General features: G+C 52.1%; 1 protein-coding gene across 1 annotated transcript in view; it reads right to left on the reverse strand.

Moving 5' to 3' along the window:
• LOC309603411 (olfactory receptor 14J1-like) overlaps nucleotides 1–11400 on the reverse strand; it is a gene marked incomplete at both ends in the record, with an annotated part of 96024 nt that extends 84624 nt beyond the window's left edge. The window contains one exon of the mRNA XM_082338267.1: nucleotides 10510–11400. Coding sequence (XP_082194393.1) covers nucleotides 10510–11400 — 891 coding nt within the window. The remainder of the gene's footprint in view (nucleotides 1–10509) is intronic.
• Nucleotides 11401–13993: the final 2593 nt, after the last annotated feature.

Consider the following 13993-nt stretch of genomic DNA (forward strand, 5'->3'; position numbering starts at 1 on the left):
ATGCAATGCGAGAGATTTCTTTGCATTTGAACTGAGACAGTTTTCTTGCATTGAATAAATAACTTCCCTGCCAAGCTGCAGAAACACTGAAATACATAAACGATTCCATCAAGCTGGCACACATGTTACTAATACAGAAAACTAAGGTGGATGAGTGTAGGCTGAAATGCCTAAGTTCATGGGATGAATGCCATCCCATCCAAGCTGGCAATGAATGCCAACAATGTTTCTTCAGTGAAGAGATTTTGAAATCACAGGTGATGATTTAGCTTAGCTGTTTCAGGCATGTTAGTGTGATAAATCCTACCGAAAGCCACTTGTGCATCAATGGCTCTGATATTTTGGGGTAGATAGCTTAGGTTTGACTGAATCCCCACTGGTACCTCTAGGCAGCAAATACCTGAGGCCCTTGTCTTGCTCTAACGGCATGTCCTCCAGACTGATCACCTTATTCACCTCCTTCACACCAGGGAAAGGGCTGGGTGCAGCTGTGGGTATCGTTCCTTCAGGAAAGTGCTCCTTAGAGTTAAGGCACAGCTCCCTCCAAGAGCTCTTCCTTACAAGACGTCGGGACAAGGCTGTGCCAGGCGCTGCTTCCTCTAGTCTGTGCAGACACCAAACTGTATTTCACGCCACACGTGCATGCAGAACATCCTTACTGGCAGCCTACAAGACAAAACAAAGCACACCATACAGACCTCACTTGATTTCATGTACTCGGGGTGGATGAAACACAGAAGTACAGGACTATGTGTCTGGGCTGCAGGGAATGCTCATGGGGCCAGATGAGACCCAGGAGACGTGGAAGTTGTGCACTATGAGCAGCATGGCCTGAGAACCAGCGTCTCCTCCCTGTAATGGATGTGGACAGCAAAGACCATACTTCCTTAAGTGGACAGAAGTCCCCTAAATAACTGTCCACCTCCCTGGCACTTGAGCAAGATGAACAATGGATTTTTTTTTTTTTTTAGTGACTAAATTGAAAATGCACATAAATAAAGAGTAGAAGCATCCCAGTTCACTTTGAGGACTTTATTAAAGGAACAAAGAACTCTTCTGCTGTACTTGAAACCAGTTCTTTCTTTTGTAAAGCCAGGAGGTTAGTACCTGTTCTGTGGGTTGCCAGTGACCTGAAGACAAAACCAGTCTTAGTCAGCTCAGACAAATTTTACCTTGAAAGTACCTCTTTCTTTTGATTGATGAGACTGACTCATTGCAAATGGCTTCTGTGGAGACATTTACAGCTGTCTGAGATGAATCCCTCCCAAATCACCTCCTCTTGGTTCCTCCTGCTACCCATGGGAAGAGAAACATTTCCCATTCATGATTCATCAGGTCCTAAGGTGGGTGACTGTATGCTCACCACTTAACAGATCTCTCTCCACTGGCCACAGAAAGGGGCCTCAGATCAGATGCTTAATTTAGAGATTAGATGTGAGCTTAGGTCTTCATGTAGGTTAAGTTCAGACCTAAGATTTTGACCTTTAGACTATTACTTTCCGATTCATCTGTGCAGAACTTCTCTGATAAACCACCCCCTTCCTAATCTTTTTTTCTGTTAGCCAAGGGGACCATGTGTTCATATGGAGGAAGAAAGATGCAGCACAGCACTAACTGCTTTATGCACAATGGTCTTCTCATCAGCAGCACTGCTCAGGTTTCCCTGTGAGAAGTCTGTGCCCCACTAGCGTGCCACAACTGAGGCACTGCAGCCCAAGTGTGCACTGCCAGGAGGAGCCCCATGTCTTGTCACAGGATTGTGACATTTTTGGATTACATGAGATGTGATGGGACAGCTTGCTGAGCTGTGGTGCTGCAGTGGAAGGATACAGGTTCTGCAGGAGGGAGTGGTGGGGAGGATGAGGGTGGGGGGATGCCCCCTGTGTGAAGGAGCAGCTCAGATATGTGGAGCTCCTCTATCAGCTGGGCAACAGGTTGAATTAGCTTGTGTGAGTGAGGATGAGAGGAGGAGTGAGTAAGGGTGACAGTGTCTTGGCAGTTACCAACTACTTGATCAGGCAGAGTAGGCAGAAAAAGTCTTCTGACAGCAACCACAACAAGTCTCCAGGTTAATGAGCAGGGTTCTATGGGGAGCTGTAAGTGCCCTGGCATTCACTGGCCAGGCAATTCAAGAAGGTGCCAACAGTCCGGAGGATCTTGGGATGACTTAGCATAGCTGCCAGGTGCTCCAAGAAGGGTGATGCTCGCCTGGACCTGGTCCTGGCCAACAAGGAAGAGCTGCCCAGGGATGTGATCATCAGTATCTGCCTTGGCTGCTGTGACCAGGAAATAGGGGAGTCCCAGATGTCAAAAGAAGACCCGCAGCAGAGCACAGGCTGGTGGACTCCACAGAAGAGGACTTTATGTTGCTCAGGGACTGATACAAGTGGTGCCATGGGGAGCAGCTCTGAAGGGTGAACGATATAAGGAAATCTGACAGTCATTACAGAACAGACTCTTCCAAGGACAAGAATGATCTCTCTGAGTTCCCGTGAACAAAAAACATTCATCTTGTGAGGCTGCTTCTCTGAGCTGACAGAGCTCCAGGGCAAAAAGTCAGCACCCAGGAGCTGGTAACAGGGGAAGCTGCAAAGAAGGAATTGAGAAACCTTCCCCCAGGACGAAGGGAGGATGCCAAAGCCAAAGCTCCCATAGGCTTGAGAGATGCAGGGATGGGTAGCAAAAGCAAAATGAGCTTATAGATGCATGCCTCAGCCTAGCAGATGGGGATTCCCCCTGCTGGCGGTGGCTGTGCCAGTGCATCCCCATGGGTCTCAATGGTGCAGGCTCTACTTGAAGACATTCCTGTAACCCAAGTACGTTGGGATTCATGCAGAATTGGCTATTCTAAATCAAGTATTTGATTCACTTTGCCTCTTTGCTTTGACGTCTTTTCACTGTGACCACACTCCTGAAATCTCTCTGATAAGCCACATAAGAATTGAGGACTAAAGGAAAGTTATGCCCACAATTGGCTCCTTGAGGTGCTTCTGTGTGGCAATGAGCCCTCTGGTGCCGAGTTCCTGAACTGCAGCTCCTGAAAGACTCAGCAAGCCTCTAGAGAAGTAAAAGCAGCAGAGCTGAAGGTTTCGGAGAGTGTTAGCAGACCCTGCTGCAGTCTGTCAGTAAAGAGACCATGCAGGGAATGAGCAGAGAAGGTTCCTGTCCCTGGGGGCTGGTGGAGACATGAAGTCACAGGCACTTGGCACAGGAGGAAATTTCGATGTGAGATGTTTTCCCACTGTGAAAGCCCTTGATGTGCTTCACCAAGCAAGATGGCCAAGCCCTGACCCCCATCCCCTGCAGAGGGGGCTCCTTTCCCTCTTGTGATGCTCTGGGCTCTTCCTGGGGAAATTGTGATGTGGGAGTGTGTGATGGCAGGCGCAGGTCAGTGGTAGGACACCTGCCAGGCTCTATGGAGGGTGGGCGAGGAGGAGGCAACAAGGCACTGGAGCTGTAAGGACCTCATGTCCTCTCGTGGGTCTCAGTGGAAGAGACAGAAGCCATAGCTGAGTGGACAAGGGTCCCAGTTCTGTTGGGGTGTCAAAGCCCCACCAAGGCCCTTGGCCATCCCCACCACGGCTCCACTGACCTGTGCCTGTGCCTGCTTCCTTGCTTCCAGCACCAAGCTCTGTGTTCCTGAGCATTTGCCCATGCCTCTGAGTTCCCCACAACCCATCCCGTTTCTTCCAAAGCCTTGCTAATGCTGCTTTCTCACCCAAGAGTTCCAAGGCCCAGACATGCTAGAATCCTCTGTTTAGCTCTCCATCCCAGCACTCAACTGCCCATCCTCCTTCTGCTGCTGCCTCCAAATCAAGACTCAACCTGTTTCACTTCAGCATGACAGCCCCTGACATGTCAAGTCTTCTTCCTGCCTTTAACACACTCACTGCTGCACCTGCACTGCTCCCTCCCTGCATGCCCCTGTGTCTCACCAACCCTTCCTCTTCCCCTGCAGTGGTGGGACCTCACCCCAGGAGGGCTGTGCATCCTCCAGGCTCAGGGAGGTTTCCTGACACCCACCCAAGTGTGAGGAGTGGAGGAGGGGAGGAGAGCCAGGTCAGCTCATGGGGCATGACTGAGCACAGACACCCCAAGCAGTGGGCGTTCCCCATCTGTCAGGCTGAGCCATGCACATGCGATGGAAATGCCTGTATCATCCCTGATTTGCACAGGAGGGGCCTTCCGTCCTGCCATCTTCCCAGGACAATCTTCTTCTTCCTCCTCCACCATCAGACATCCACTGCTTTCCATTGCTGGCTTCAGACAGGGTTTTAAGGATTTGCAGAAGCCATCAGCCACCCCTCTCCTTTCTCACTGACATCTCCCGACCTCTCTTCCAGACCTACACATGGCCCATCACTGCTGCTCAGGGCCACTCACTCTTCAGAAGAGGCCTTCAGCACTTTGGATCATCCTGGTGCTTTTTATAATCTTCCTCGCTGCCTCCAGGGCTCGTGCTGATCTTTCTGGACCATGACAGGGCTTTTTCACCACCTCTTAGGAAGAAGTTGTCATTTTTTTTTTTTTTTTTTTTTTTTTAAAATAGGTACTGCTGCTTTTAGGGAAATCACAGAAACACCTGATGAATTACTGATGCATCATCTGCAGAAATCTCACCAGGTTTGCATGTCAAGAAATGGGATGCCAGAGGCCAAGGGAAGGATGGTCTGCGGACTGTCATGGCATTTGGGTACCTGAAGTGTGTTCTGTTTTCCCTCTCTCCCGGACACCTAAAGAGGACTCACACTTCTCTGCACTTCAAGTTCAGGCGTTCCTGGGAATCTCAGGAGGCGTGGCATATTGATTCCTGGATTCAAGGAGCTGGTCAAATGCCTCTTGTCTCTTTCCACAATGACGGATTCAATGCCAGGCTCATTTGTAGACTCTGTACGTGGATGCTGACATTCCTTGAGCAACCGGCTCTGAATGGAGTAACACAGTAGGCTGCTATTCTTGGAGGGTATAAGGATAGGAAAAGAGAATAGGCTTTGGGCAAATGAGAAGGGAAGCAAAGGATGTGGTCAGGGCTGTTTGGGGACACCTGTGAAGCAGCCCTGAACCTGATGTGAATGACTTCTGGGGTCAGGGAGAACCTGAGCGCTCTCCCGAATTGGAAAACATGAAGGGGAAGGAAGGACAGCATCATTCCGTCTGGAAGGGACCTCGGGAGCTGTCTGGACCAACCTCCTGCTCAAGGCAGGGTCAGACGGACTACTCAGGCCTTTATCCAAACACATCTTGATCCCATTCCAGGACAGAGCCAGTGCACACTCCCTGGGAAACAGCTTCCAGCACTTGACTATCCTCATGCTGGAATAATTTCTCCCTCTCTCTAGCCTGACCCTCTCTTGTTTCAGCCCATTGCCTCTTGTCCTTGTGTCATGGACATGAGCCTGACTCCATCTTCGTGGGAACTGTGTAATGCTGCTACATGTTTCTCACAAGATCTTCTCTACTCCCGTCTGAACAAGCCTAGCTCTCTAAGCCTCTTCTTACAATAAAAGTTCTCCTATCCTACTGACCTTGGTGGCCCTCCACTGAACTGGTTCCAGTATGTTGAGGTCTCTCTGGCATTGTGGCATGTCAAAACCCAGGAAAATATTCCAGATATGGTGTCAAAAGTCCTGAGCAGACTGGCTGTGCTCCAGTTCATAAAGCCCAGGATGCTGTTGGCCCTCTTTCCTGATTGCTCCTCTTTTGCCTAATGGAACCCAAGGACCACCAAAGCCTTTCCACAGAGCTGCTGCCCACCTGGGCAGTCCCTGGCCTATGTTGTGTCATGGGCTTAGTCGACCTCAAGGCCACAAATTATTGGCTATCTTGAGATTCCTATTGGCCCATCACTCCACCTTGTCTTTGTTCTTTGGGATGGCCACCCTGCCCTCCAGTGCAGTGTCTGCTCTCCTCAATGTGGTGTCTTCTACAAATGTTATGAAAAAGCACTCTCTTATCTCCTCTGGGTCATTAAAAACACGTTAAACACAGCCAGTGGAAGGACAGACCCCTGCAGGACCCTGCTATCTAGATGCCTCCAGGCAGAGTACCACGCATTGACCACGTCCCTCTGAGCTTGACCATCCATCTGGTTATTTACCCATCTACTTATCCACTGAGGCAGACCACAATATCCTAACTTGGGCATGAGAATATTGAGGGTGCGTGATGTTGAAAAGTTCACTGACTTCCAGGTTAAAAGATAACCACTGCTCACCCTGGGTCCAGCAATCCTGTCCTTTTAGCACAGACAGCAAAAAGGATGGTGAGAGACAAGCTCCCCTGGGTAAATCTAATCCCCTTCTCATCCAGAAACCCAGAAATGGGATCCGAGTGGACACATTCTGGGGCACAGCCTTTCACTCCTCTGCACGTCCTTTGGGCATTTTGAAAGGTGCATGCAAAGTTTGCATTTTCCCCATTGTCAGGGCATTCCCACAGACTCCCTGACCTTTGAAAGATGCTGGAGAGTGGCCTCGCTGTGCCATTGGCCTGCTCACTCAGCTCCCTGGGATGCTGCCCCTCCTGTCCCATACACTGGGAAGAATTTGCTCAAGCGATCCCTGACTTGATCCCCATCCACTGCTGGTTGATCTCCTCCAGAGTCCTGCCCTGAGTCACAGAGGCCTGGGAGACCTTGCTGGGGAAGACTGAGGCAAAGAGGACACACAGAGACTGTAAGGCAGTGTGGAGTGGGAGGATGATGAGAGCTCACTGCATGGGAGAGATCTTCACAGCCCTCTACATGGTAAGTCTCTGGATGCAGGGCGATGTAGCTTTTGCTCATGGAGGAAAATCCAAAAGGTAGCACGTCCCACACCCTATGGGATCTTTCAGGAGGAATCTCACAGTTTCTCTGGTGTAGAAGAGGAGGACACGCTCCAGAGCAGGGACTCCCTGCTGCACCATCAGAGGGACAGAACAGGACGACCGCCTTAATTTTGACAAGTCACTGAGACTGCTGAACTGTAAATTTGAGTGACCAGTAGGTCTTCCGGGTGTCTCCTGATGTGTTTTCAGGCACTCCTCTGCTTATGGACAGCACCAGAATCACCTCAGCTGGACACATTGGCGTTAGGGACTTGTCCTTTTTTCCACCTGCAAACAGGAATATGCACCCAGCCAGTGCCCTGCAAACAGGCAGGTTTCTGGAGGGCCAAGGTCAGTGCACAGAGGTTGGGATGGGGTCTGTGAGCACTGACAGGGAAACACCTCTCAGGACAAAAAACTACAGGCAGCAGGGATATGATGAGGGAATGAGAGGAAACTAAAACGAGAAATGTTGTGGGAGGGAGAATACAGAAAACTCTGTGTGATCCCCTCCAGTGCAGACCCCTCCCTCTGAGCAAGGCCCCTTGCCTCCTCTCCCACCCACCAAAGCCTCTGCCCTCAGGGCTGTGGGGTCCAAGCCATGAACCACCTCCTCTGCAGCCAGAGCTCCAGCAGAGCCATGGTGCAGCTCTGCAGCCACGGGCCCAGTTCCCTCTGCAGAGCCCAGGGGCTGAGAGCAGCTGCCCGGCAATGGTGGTGTCTCGGAGGTGGCGTGCACAGCTGGGGAAGGGGAATGCTGTCTGCGTGCCCCAATGCCTCTGCCCTGGCCTCTCTCAGCCACACCCTCAATGTATTTTACTTTGTGTTTCAACTTGTCTGTGTTATTGTTCTTTCATTTTTGCTGCCAGGCTCTCTGGGGAGGTGGAGTTTCAGCTGCGGAGTCACACACTGATTTTGTTGATCCTTTCATGCAGGTGTGTCCATGCGAACAAGTGTCCCAGCTTTCCTCTAACATTTGTGGCTGTGTGCAATGCATTCTGTGGGGCTAGAGAATAATCTGGTTTTCCCTTAATCAGACGGTGTCATTAGGACACTTGGCTATCTCCCTGAGGTTTTCTTCCCAACTTCCCTCCAGGTTGCAAACCTGTCCTATAGCACCTTTGTGTTATCTGAAATCCTCATGAAGTGCAGAGATGCTATGACAGAGAATGTTCTTTTGGGTTTGTGGAATGAGCCCTGTGTGTCCTTGGCTAGAAGTGGGGTGCTGAGACCGTGAGAAAGGGTGAGACATTTAGTGGTCTGCCCTGGATCCTTCTGCTCACAGCAGTGTCTGTTTTTTTTTTTTTTTAAGGGTAACACAAGAGTGAGATCAGCCCCCATCTCATGAAGAAGAAGCCCACGGCAGAGCTTGGAGGGAACAAATCGGAGGGACAGACCAGCTCCCCTCAGTCTCCACTAAGCCCCAGGCAATCCTTTTGCCTTGCAGGACTCGCTCTGCTCTCCCTGAGTGCAGCAGAAATGCTGAGGGTTTCTGACATCCAAGAACACTCCCCAGGTGAGATGGCGAGAGCTTTAAAAACATTTGCCCACATGCAGAGGCTGTTGCTGTCTGAGCTGCCCTGGGGTTATGGATGTACCCATAAGGTGCTTGGAAATGTGACCCAGGGCTCCCTTCTGGAGCATTGGTTGGTCACCAGGAAATCCCCAGGCATCTCGGCTGAGACATCTTCTGTCTCTCCATTTACTGCCAAGGGAAGCCTAGACAACTCGATTAGAGGTAGACATCTGCGTTGAGGTGTTTGGTGCTGGGTAAGGACAACCTTGTCCCTTTCTGCACCTAAAATAGAGTGACAATTCATGCACGCCAGAGGGAATGTGAAGGGAGTGTGTCTTGCTGATTTAGGGACTCCCTCCAGAAGTGCTGGTAACACAAATATGTTGGCCATGCAGAAAGAGAGCGTTTCCCTGAAGACGGTCACCCTTCTTCTCTGGAACGGTTGAGAGAGCTCAGCCCCTCAGAGTGTGACCGGCTGTGTGAAAGGGCGAGCAGTGGCAAGGCCAGTCCTGGGCAGGGAGTGTTTGAGGGCACTGAACTTCATGTGAGACACAAACATACTCTTTTTAATGTCATAGGCCTGATTACGACGGAACAATTCAGAAAATGTCAAAAAAAAAAAAAAATGAAGCCACGAAGAAATTAAGGAAACAATTTAAAGGGAAGGAAATGTTCTACTTCTGTGGTGGGTTGATGCTGGTTGGATGCCAGGTGCCCACCAAGCCGCTCTATCACTCCCCCTCCTCAGCTGGACAGGGGGAGGAAAATATGAGAATATGAGAAAACGCTCGTGGGTCGAGATAAGGACAGGGGGATCACCATCAATTCCTGTCATGGGCAAAACAGACTCAACTCGAGGAAATTAATTTCATTTATTGCCAATCAAAAGTCAGAGTAAGATAATGAGACATAAGAAGAATCTTAAAAGGCTTTCCCTCCCCACCCCTTCCTTCTTCCCAGGCTCAGCTTCCCTCGCGATTTTCTCTACTTCCTCCCCTGCGAGCGGTGCAGGGGGACAGGGAATGGGGGTTGTGGTCAGTTCATCACATGTTGTCTCTGCTGCTCCTTCGTCCTCAGGGGGAGGATTCCTCACACTCTTCCCCTGCTCCAGCGTGGGGTCCCTCCCATGGGAGACAGTTCTCCACGAACTGGTCGCACAGCTCAGCTAACATTGGTGGTGTCCTCTCCTGGGCACTTGCCAGACCAGCCCAGACCTTTCCTGGCTCTTCCCATCTCCCCTGCCCTCTCCCCAGCCCAGCCCCGCAGAGCAGCCCAGCCTGGGCTGGCCCCACGGCAGTGCCCGCCGCAGCCCACAGCCCCAGCCCCTCTGAAGGGAGCAGAGAAGGGTCAGCCTCCCCATCAGCCCCAGGGCTGGAGGCTCACCATGGCATGAGGAAATGGAGGTTAGGGAAACTGCAGGAAGCATGGTCTCTGGTCCAGGAGATGCCACAGACTGACCATGCCCCATCATTGCCAGTCCCCCTCCCCAGGCCAGCACAAAAGTCCTGGCCAGGGCACAGAGCAGCCTGCCCCAAGCGGATGCCTGCAGAAAGAGGTTTCTCTTTCTCATGGATTCCCCCCTGCAGGCACAGAAATGCTCCCTTGCTCTTTTCCCTGGCCATCCCTTTCCCCTGGCCAACTTGTCTTGGTTCCCACCCCGTGCTCTCCACAGGCCCCTGAGCTGGCAGTGCTGCTCTGAAGAGACCAGGTCCTGCTGTTGTCCACAGCCATGGCTCCAGGGAAGCAGCAGCCCCAACGTGAAGGTGGCAGAAAGGATCTGCCCACTGAAGCAGCGAGGGGCATCCCTGAGGTCCACGAGTGCCTGCTCCTCCATGTGGCAGCTGGGCTCGTGGCTCCTTGACCCCTCCTGTATGCTGGGGCTGCACCCCCAGCTCCAGCGGAGTTGTACGAGATGGGAGCAGAGTCAAAGAATTTTCTGCTGGATTCTTTATTGTGTTTCCCTAGACAGGGAGCCTGGCTCCATATCTATGTGAGGTCTTTTGCGTCAGAAAACACTTGCAGGGGAATAATAATATTATTATTTAAGCGGAAGTAACATAGGACGTAAAATAAACAAAGAGAAAAACAAGACACATATGATCAAAAGAGCATGCGAGCTTTTCCTGAGGATGATGGCCACCTTACTGATGGTGCAGTAGTCCGTGTTCAAACAGTTTCCGCAGGACCTCTTTGATGTCTGTGTTCCTCATGCTGTAGATGAGGGGGTTCACTGCTGGAGGCACCACTGAGTACAGCACTGCCACCACCAGATCCAGGGATGGGGAGGAGATGGAGGGGGGCTTCAGGTAGGCAAGCATGACAGTGCTGACTAACAGGGAGACCACGGCCAGGTGAGGGAGGCACGTGGAAAAGGCTTTGTGGCGTCCCTGCTGTGAGGGGATCCTCAGCACAGCCCTGAAGATCTGCACATAGGACACCACAATGAAAACAAAACAAGCAAAAATAAAGAAGGTGCTAAATATGACAAGCCCAACTTCCCTGAGGTAGGCATCGGAGCAAGAACGTTTGAGTATCTGGGGGATTTCACAGAAGAACTGGTCCACAGCATTGCCTTGGCAGAGGGGGAGGGAAAATGTATTGGCAGTGTGCAAGAGAGCATGGAGAAACCCAGTGCCCCAGGCAGCTGCTGCCATGTGGACACAAGCTCTGCTGCCCAGGAGGGTCCCGTAGTGCAGGGGTTTGCAGATGGCAACGTAGCGGTCGTAGGCCATGATGGTGAGAAGAGAATACTCTGCACCAAACAAGAAGAATACAAAGAAGACCTGGGCAGCACATCCTGCGTAGGAGATGGCCCTGGTGTCCCAGAGGGAATTGGCCATGGCTTTGGGGACAGTGATGGAAATGGAGCCCAGGTCGAGGAGAGAGAGGTTGAGGAGGAAGAAGAACATGGGAGTGCGGAGGCGGTGGTCACAGGCGATGGCAGTGATGATGAGGCCGTTGCCCAGGAGGGCAGCCAGGTAGATGGCCAGGAAGAGCCAGAAGTGCAAGAGCTGCAGCTCCCGCGTGTCTGCAAATGCCAGGAGAAGGAACTGGGTGATGGAGCTGCTGTTGGACATCTGCTGCCTCGGGGCATGGGGCACTGCCAAGGAGGAAAGGACAGCGACAAGTTAGGGGAGACTTCTCTGAGGATAATCAAAGCCAGTTCTCATGGAAACCCCTCTGCACACTGTCTCTCTCTCCATTCAGGAAGACCTTTGGCAGCTCCCTGTCACAAGCTCTGGTTGGTGCTGGCTGAGGGTGCCTCAGGGAGCAGAAGGCTCTGCTGAGGGCTCTGCAGGAGTCAGTCCTGCCCTACGGCAATAGGTAAATAGGAACTCAGGGTGATCTCAGATTAAATCCAATCCTGATATCAAAGAGCTTTTTGGCATTTTCACACCCAATTCACCTGACTGCAGAGCAGAGCTGTGGGGAGTCTGGGTTGTGCCTTCTGCTCTGGTTGCCCCAGCACAGCTGAGGAGTGGTTTGAATGCAGCAATGCCTGGCATTTCTGCTGCACTGCAAGGGAAACCTTGTGGGTGCTGAGATTGGGCACAGGGACTGTCCCTTAGTGCAGAGTGAGGACAGCCGCTCTGTCCGTCAGCCCTGCTCTCAGCTGCCCTGTGCTGGCAGCTCTTCCACCTGGAGGACTATTGCACTCGGATGTTCCCTCAAAAGAAAGAGGCCAGTGCTGGGAGCAGGGGAATCCAGTTTCCAAGTGCAGATCTCCAAACCCCTCACCCCATCTCATTGTACCTGAGGAGGATCTCAGCTCTGTCCTCCCAACCAGGGGCACAGAGGGCTGATTACAGCTGCCTGTATGCAGCCACCCAGCAGGAATTTCTTTGGCCTTAGCACCGAGGTGTCTTCTCCATGGGGCTCCTGCAAAACACAGAGATGCCCTGGGAGAGCTGTGCCCTACGGGAGGGCAGCCTGCAGCCCAGCAGGACCTCCCGAGGACAGAGTCAACTGTCATGAATTTGTTACGTCCTGAAGGGAGGGCGAGATCACTGCCAGCCACACACAGTGCAGTACCCAGAGCCCCACAGGTGAACAGGGTGCGAGCTGGATGCTTTTCCTCCATGGCCATATGTGCATGACAGCACACACAGCGTTGGTGTCAGAGCTGCACTTGAATCCTCACCCCCCACACCAGTGAGTGTAACAGTAAGAACAAGGGTGAATGTCCTGGTTTCAGGTGGGATAGAGTTAATTTTCTTCTTAGTAGCTGGTATAGTGCTGTGTTTTGGATTTAGGATGAAAATAATGGTGATAACACACTGATGTTTTGGTTGTTGCTGAGCAGAGTTTACACCAGCCAAGGACTTTTCAGCTTCCCATGCTCTGCCAGGTGCACAAGAAGCTGGGAGGGGGCACGGCCAGGGCAGCTGACCCAGACTGGCCAAAAGGCTATTCTACACCATATCTTTGTCCCCACATCTCCTCACTCTCCATGCTCGCAGAGCCCATCCCACAATGTGCTCAGCTCTGCCCTGCCGGCACCTCCTGGCAGCAGGGCACTGCTCAGGGGCATCTCTGTGTGTGCAGGGGCTAAGGAGCAGCTCAGACAAGTCCTAGTGAGACCTGGGGTCTCATTGCCTACTCCAGAGCAGAGACATAAATTCCTATTTCCCACTGCCCACCTAGCTAACCAAGAGGAGAAAACTCAAAGCAAAGCCTTCTTCCCTTTCAGGCAATCCCTTACCTTGACATCCACCTTTAAAATGACCCTCTGCAAACATCGTCCGCAAATGTCCTCAGGTGATGCAGAAGTCTGAGCAGCCCCGACTCGCGCTGCACCCTCTGGACAGCAGAAGGACCCTTCCCTGCAAGGGGTCACTGCTTCCACCCACAACTTCTCTCTGCAGCTCTGTGGGAAGCTCCCAGGGCAGGCTTAATGCTGACCCTGGCAGGCAGCAGAGTCCCTGCCCCAGCACTCAGCCCCCTGCGACTCCAGGAGAAGGCAGCCGTCATGTCCTGTCCTCTGACAGTGTGGCAGGGTATCCTTGTTTTGGAGCATGTCCTTCTCCACAGTAAAGAAATCCTCAGAGCCATCCTGCCAAATAGTATCTGCAGCGTGATGTGCCATGTCTAGGAGACCCCTCCAAGACACTCATGTGATTGCCCTGCTGCCAAACACTTACTCTGTTAAGAGATGTGAAGATTTCTCCTTCAGTGAGGTCTCAGCATCGTCCCACCCCACACAGCCTGGAACATCCCTCTTACTTCTCTCATCTCCCCTCAGTGCCTGCAGGCAGTGCCCTCAGCCCTGCTGCCCTTTGCAGAGGAGCTGCTCCTGGGCAGAGCTGTCTCTCTGCAGTGCTGCCCACTTGCCATGAGCTGCCTCCATCCCAGGAGCCCAGCCCAGCTCAGCAGCAGAGGCCCAGCCCAAGGCACCACTTTCTCTGCCCCCTCCGGACTCCTTTGAGATGTCCCTGGGGCTCCAAGGGCTGACAGCTCCTGCAAGGCAGCTTGGTCCTTCCAGGGGAATGTGTTTTGAAGTCAACTCAAGTAATCACGGACAATCCCTCATTAAACCGTGGAGAGAGACTGATTCCAGCAGTATGGTTTGTCCTACAAGAGCATGGTTGACTGCAAGAGGTGTAAATGTTCCCCCCTGGGCACTCCCATTCCTGTACCATAGCAAAAAGAGACACAGACAGGGAAAGGGAG

The sequence above is a fragment of the Platalea leucorodia genome (assembly GCF_965183815.1).
Source record: "Platalea leucorodia genome assembly, contig: HAP1_HAP1_SCAFFOLD_77, whole genome shotgun sequence".
NCBI lineage: Eukaryota > Metazoa > Chordata > Aves > Pelecaniformes > Threskiornithidae > Platalea > Platalea leucorodia.